The sequence below is a fragment of the Charadrius vociferus genome, unplaced genomic scaffold, assembly GCF_000708025.1.
Source record: "Charadrius vociferus isolate BGI_N301 unplaced genomic scaffold, ASM70802v2 scaffold411, whole genome shotgun sequence".
In the NCBI taxonomy this organism is placed as follows: Eukaryota; Metazoa; Chordata; class Aves; order Charadriiformes; family Charadriidae; genus Charadrius; species Charadrius vociferus.
Window position 1 is genome coordinate 3940749 of NW_009646935.1, and position 6349 is coordinate 3947097.

A 6349-nucleotide genomic window follows, 5' to 3' on the forward strand; every position below is an offset into this window, starting at 1 on the left:
GAATCAGGCTATAAGCTATTCCTATTGGTAGCGAAATGGTGAAGAATGTCTGGATTTCGGTTAGTTTACAGGTCTCTGGGGTGCTGAGGAGGCTCTGCCGTGGGAATCACTTTGTTGCAGACTGAGCAGAGCAATGGCAGATGTGCAGTGGGGAGAGACGGTCTCTGAGTCTTAACAGACAGACTGAACAGGCCACGTGGTTTTCCTGCACCTTCTGGCTGGTCTCATGATGTGAGGGATGTGATGGTTTAAAGGTGATGGGACAAGAACAGTCTGTTAATGTGAAAGAGTCGGGACTGAGAGGTGACCCCTCAGAATTTGCAGTGTGGCCAAAATACAGCCTAGTGCAGAGTTCATACCACTCTTTGTACCAGGTAAAAACTTTGAATTGGTCTTGTGTGTGCTACTGAGAGAGAAGCCAAAACAGGTTGGGGAGAGGGGGAGACTATTCTAGTGCTAAAGACTGCAGTGGTTAATGTGAGAGAAATCAAAGACCGAGAGATACAGTGACTTCCTTCTGCCATGCAGTTGTATAGGGATGGCACCACTATGCTTGTGTCACTGTCTCAGGCTCTGAGACATCCCTCTTGGTGGAATTTGGGGGTGGGATGTGCCTTGAGAATCTGTTTGGTTCAGGTGTGTCATGCGCTCTCTTCCAGATCAATCTGACATGTCTTTTGAGGAACTACTGCGGGTGCAGAGTGATACGAGAACGAGAGTGCACAAGCAGGTGACCACTGGGAAGAAAAATGCAAAACCTACCAAAGCCACGGTGAAGCAACAAGGCAAAAAGGGGTAAAGAGGTTCTTTTGTGATCAGAAAAATGTGCATGTGTGCTCTCTGCACTCCAGAAGTTATACTAGGAGCTCCTCACAGTGTTGCTGTTACCTTGGAGCTGGTGTAGATCTCCTTTTATGTGCTACACAGTAATGCCTTTCACTATAGTGTCTCATTTGGGAATGGTCTGTTGCTGTTTCAGAGCTTTTAATATCCTATCCTGTTCAAATCCCCAGCAGCCACCTATTACTTGACAGTTAAATCAGCACTCAATTGCTTTACACTCTCGGTATTAAGGCACTTTTAACCCACGGCATGGTATGCTTCTCTTAAGCTGAATGATAGTACTTTACTTATGTCCCCTGGGCCCTGAAATAGTTACCCTCTTGTTTTCTAAACCCCTGCTGGCTTATCAGCATCTTCTGCCTGGCTCCTGCTGCCTGGAGTTGCAGTGACAGCCAATTTTTCTGGAATTTCATTCATCCTTCTGCTGTTTTCTCATCTCTCCTTGTCTGTGTTGGTTTTCCTTTTCCCCCTCTACAGTACTTATCGTCACAGACTTTTTCCTGTCCTCGGCGGTCTTTACATCTCCTATTTGCATACTTTGTAGGTTGTATTGATATGGTGACTATAAAATGTATTCAACACAACAAAAAATACCAGATCTTTTTACAGTCCTCCACAGGCCCCCACTGGTAACAACTATTATACCATTACCCTTTATTTGCAGTAGTTACCTGGTTTTCAGTCCTCAGAGTCGTATCTAAGTGATTTGAACAGGTTTTCTCTGTTACGCTGGCATCCCTAACCTATTTCTGAATCTCTGCTGCAGACATGATTATTCTGCCGTAAACAGTTGATTAGAATAATGTTATCACTTTACCTTTTACCCAAGAGTCTGGGGGACTGTGTGTAGTGCAACGTCTTCACATAGTGTCTCTATTTCTGCCATACAGTTTGCATAAGTCCGTTTTTATTTAATTCCCTTAATCCTTTAAGTGATGCATCACTGTAAATCCCACATGCTGTTTCTCTCATGTTTTTGTTATGGAAGTGAGCTCCTTAAAAGCAGGACTTCAGGGAAATCCCCTGGAACTGAGCTGGCTTCAGCAATGCTGTATAAAGCTGAATTGGGAGTATTGTCCAGGGGCCTAGCCACATCAGCAGACATGAAAACACACTGAACACTGCCCTAAGTGGGATTTGGAAAACTTACTTATGCCTGTGGTATTGTTTATGTTCCTGCCTTGGTGTTATTGTGTTGCTGAATGGGGGTATAATGCCCACATTGTGGGTACTCCCAGTGGGTGGTTCACAGGTCTTTTCATGTTTCTAATACCTTACCTGATGTACTGAGAAATTGCAGGACACAGCATCAAAGTAATATGGGGAGAGTTCTCCCACCTTATACTGTCCCCCTCGTACACCTAAAGCATCAAGCTCTAAAGGCCTGTGTTGCAAGGAGAACTTGTTCACTTAGTTGGTTGTCACCGTAGTCCTCATGGTCCTGATTCTCTCTGAAGTCTGTTTTGGGATTATTCCTGGGGGTTAACCTTTTTGTTACTTGCGTTACGGTATGCTTTCTCATTGAGCCTGGCCACGGTAGAATTGGCCTGTCTTTGTAATTGCCAGCTCCATGCAAAAATTCCCAACTTTGGTCTCACCTTTCAGTGTAAGTATTAGTCAGGAGTGGATGAGTTGGTGACCAGGAATAGAAGAGGGTTGTTGCATGATGAATGAAAACATGGAGGGGGAGAGGAATACTTGAGTACAGCGCATTTACTGATGCGGGTGGTGGATTTTCACTTGATACAGTGGGGCTGTATCAAGTTTTGCGTAGGATTGTTTTAAGCATGCTTTTATAGATTGTTTGGTTGTAGTAGCCTTGTCTGGCTCTTGACCACCTTTTTGCTCTCTGTAGGTATCATGGTGAGGATTGAGTGGGAGAGTCTCCCATTTTGGCACTGTGCAGTGATGTTCTCCTGAGGGTCTGGCTAACCTCCTGACAAATTAGCCTGGCCCTCGTTCTGTCCTCTGCTGCTCTTACGTACATTTTTCTTTTTCAGGCCATTGGAGATGTCTGCCAAGAAGCCTGTACCTTTTCTGAGACAAGTAGTCTCTGTTACAAAGAAGGTGGGTGCTCCCCTTCCCCAGTTCAGGACCTGACTTCCCTTAGTGATGCTGATCGGGCACGGACATGGTATTGGGGCTGCTGAAGGTGACACAGGCTCTTTCCCAAGGATAGGGCTTGGGACACTGTCTGGTGAGCCCGGGTAGTGCTAGCGTGTCTCTGGGGAGAACGAGAGATTGGGTGCCGGAGCGGCTGCTCTCTGTATAACCTGCTGCCCCGCATAATGCACAACTTGAGGAGTAACTCGAACGTTTGAGACCCGAGTGTTTCTAGAAGATGTAATGGCTGCCACCAATGACAATTGCAGTGCAAGCTGTGGTCTCATTGGACTCAGTCTTTGCCGGCTGCAGATGTTTTTAATGGTAGATGCATAATATTGCTAGTAAAAACAAGCAAGGCATGATCCGTGGAAGGGAGAGTAAGCAGGCTATTAACGAGGTAATCCTGGCCCCAAAGGTCTTACTTTTGCTTTCCCTGCTTTCAGGTCCACAGAGACCCGCGATTTGATGACCTGTCTGGAGAGTATAAGCCTGAAATATTTATGAAGACGTACAGCTTCCTTGACAGCATCAAGAAGCAGGAGAAGGAGGTGATGCTGTGTTGCCTGTCCTTGGCCGGAAGAACCTTGCTTGGCAGGGGCAGCTTCTGCAAAGGCTTTTCGCAGTGAAGGCAGCAGGCAGGCAGTCATGCAGCTTTCTGCTCTCTTCTTCAGATGATTCAGAAGCAGCTGAAAAAATGCCGGAACGTGGAGCAGAAGGAGAAACTCCAGCAGCTCCTGAACCGCATGGTGAGTTCAGTGCAGCATCTCCTCTCCTGTGAGGCAATGGACTAGGAGAGAGGATGTGTGACCCGAGGTCTGCCTAGACACTTGCTGACGTAGGCCATCCTTTCTGTACAGACACAGCAGGAACAGGCACAGATAAAACAGCAGAAAATGAGGGAGAGGGAACTGTCTTTGAAGAGACAACAGAGGGAATTGGCCAAGCAGGGAAAGAAGCCCTTCTTCCTAAAGAAATGTAAGTACCTAGTGTGAACATGCTGCAGGAAGACCTAGAGGGAGTACTGCTGACAGGACTCCAAGCACTGGGAGGGAGTTGTCTGTAATATTCCACAGAGCTGTGATGGGATTGTTTTAGCACTGGTACTCAAGGGACAAGCCAGGCATGGAGCCAGGGAGGGAGAGGTGAGAAGGGGCTGGTCTGTAGAGATGATTCGGGCTCCGTTTTAAAACCTTGCTCCCCTCTCCTCTACAGCCGAGAAGCGGAAACTGGAGCTAGCCGAGAAGTATGCAGAGCTGAAGAGGAGTGGAAAGCTGGAGAGCTTCCTGAACAAGAAAAGGAAGAGGAATGCCATCAAAGACAAGCGCCGTCTGCCCTCACAGAAGGACTTGTGACTGCTGGACAGACATGCTGTTGTCTGGCTCTGGGCCTCACTCTGCCCTGGCCAGGCCTGGAAGATGGCCATCCCTCTTCCCAGTATCTGCCTTTCACTGTACAGTGATGCTGTTAGGCAGCAGAGCAGAGACTGAACTGAAGGAAACAGTGCGTTTTGTAGCTGAAACGTCCTCTTCACTTGTGGCTGACACCATGGCTGGGTGGTGACAAGTCTGTCGTGCAGATGCACATAGTGTTGACAGCTGTCTCTGTCCTTGCACCTGCTTATCTCTTCCTCTAGCTAGGAGAGCAGGAGCCCTACTCTGCATTGCTGGCTCTCCTCCAGGTCTTATCAGACACTAGCTGAGGTGGGAAAGGACCTCAGGTGGGAGGGCTCTGGTACGGTGCCTGCTCTGAGCAGGGCTAGCACTGACTTCAGGCCTGGTTGTCCAGGGCTTCTTCAGTTTGGTCTGGGAATGTCCAAGGACAGATGCCACCACCTCTCTTGGCGTCTCCACTGCTTCAAGTTCTCAAGGTGAAACTGTTTTGTTTTGTTTGGGGTTTTTTTTTTTGTTTTTTGTTTTCCTCTAGGAAACCTGCCTGGCTTTAGTCCATAATCGTTGTCATGTTCTCAGTGAAGTGCCTGGCTCCATCTTTGCAGTAGCCTTGTCATAGGTCTTGAGAGTAGGTGAGAAGGTGTGCTGTTAGGCGTCCCCAAAGCCTTCTCTTCCTAGGGGTGGATAAACTCTGTTCCCTCAGCCTTTCCTTGCAGTGCTCCAGCCTCTGACAGCTGTCACATCCTCAACTGGAGTCAGCCCAGAGGACTAACATCTAACTTCTGGGGGCCCAGCCTGGTTGCAGTATCTAGATGTAGTCTCACAAGTGTTGAGTAACGGAGAGAGGATCGCACCCCTCTGCGTGGGCTGTACCCTGGTGTGCAGCCCCTTCCTCGCAGGCAGGATACGCTGCTGACGGCTCAGCTACTGCTGCTCTCCAGTGGGGCTGCTGGCTTCTCAAGGTGGTCTTTACAGGCTTCTCTTCTTGGCTTCTCAAAGTCTCTACAGGGCTATTAACGCTTCTAGGAAACTGATTCTGTATGAAATAAAATACCTCGGTTTTCCTTTATTCCCAGTGTCGGTGCTGTTACAGTCAAAAGTGTTTGAACTTAGAGGAGTTAACGCCTCTCTCCAACATTATGTTTGACCACCATCTCTCTTGTTTCTCCTCACTCCTGATTGCCGCCATCTCCTGTAGCTGTGCTGACAAGGAGGCGATGCGGACGTGACCCAGAGGATCTCTGTCTGACAGGTCAGAGCGTGTGCTGGGGGAGTGCATCAGCTCTGCGGGGGCAGAGTTCTCCCTGGGCACAGCCGTGCTGTCTGCAGGTGGGCAGCTGGCACGTGGGGCCTGGGGAGAACGGCCTTGCAAGGAGCAAGAAATGGAATGATGAGCAACTCCATCACGCCCACCTGAGGGTGTTGCTGAAGGATCTGCCTCCACTGCAGTTCCTGTGGGTGAAGTTCTGCTCTGGTGACAGGTTTTAGTGTAACTGGGGGAAGGCAGTAGGAATGGGATGTGCCAGCTTGGCTAGAGACCCCATGGAAATCCTCAGCAGCCATTAACCTGCATCTGGCTTATTGCTTTGCACTGTGCCTGGATGCTTCTTCCTCCTCTTCGTGCCTTGTGATGTGGGATGCAGAGCCTGCTGCATCCTTGTGCCTTCAGAGGAGAGTTACCTTGGGAACAGCGTGGCAGCACCAAAGCCCAACGCTATCCTGACCCCTTTGTGGCATTGGTCTGCTGGTTTACACTCTTAATTTTTAATCCAGAGCTGAACAAACCTCCACCTGTAATGCAAGAAGGGAAGAAGGCTGGGGCTCAGAGAGGCTGGAGGCGGCTCCCCGCTGTGTCACTGCTGCCAGGGCCTTGTGGGAGCAGCATTTCAGAGTCCATGTCCCTATCCCCAGCTGCTCGCAGGTCTTGCCCAGCAGGGAGCAACCTGATGCACCCCCAAAGGGGTCCTGCTTTCCCCTCCTGCTGCTCTGGAGACAAAAGGCTCCTTCCTGCT

General features: G+C 49.1%; 1 protein-coding gene across 1 annotated transcript; it reads left to right on the forward strand.

Annotated features, from left to right (window-relative positions):
- The first annotated feature begins 670 nt into the window (after positions 1 to 670).
- On the forward strand, positions 671 to 4465 carry RRP36 (ribosomal RNA processing 36 homolog (S. cerevisiae)). The gene is made up of 6 exons (XM_009894843.1): positions 671 to 795; positions 2844 to 2910; positions 3393 to 3497; positions 3621 to 3695; positions 3807 to 3924; positions 4162 to 4465. Exons 1-6 carry the CDS (start codon positions 671 to 673, stop codon positions 4299 to 4301), a joined length of 630 nt encoding a protein of 209 aa, XP_009893145.1. The 3' UTR covers positions 4302 to 4465.
- Positions 4466 to 6349: the final 1884 nt, after the last annotated feature.

Coding starts and splice junctions, on each gene's coding strand:
- RRP36 (XM_009894843.1), top strand. CDS start 671: ATGTCTTTTGAGGAACTACTGCGGGTGCAGAGTGATACGAGAACGAGA. Junction 3,696..3,806: donor AGCAGCTCCTGAACCGCATG/GTGAGTTCAGTG, acceptor CTTTCTGTACAG/ACACAGCAGGAACAGGCACA. Junction 3,925..4,161: donor GCCCTTCTTCCTAAAGAAAT/GTAAGTACCTAG, acceptor TCTCCTCTACAG/CCGAGAAGCGGAAACTGGAG.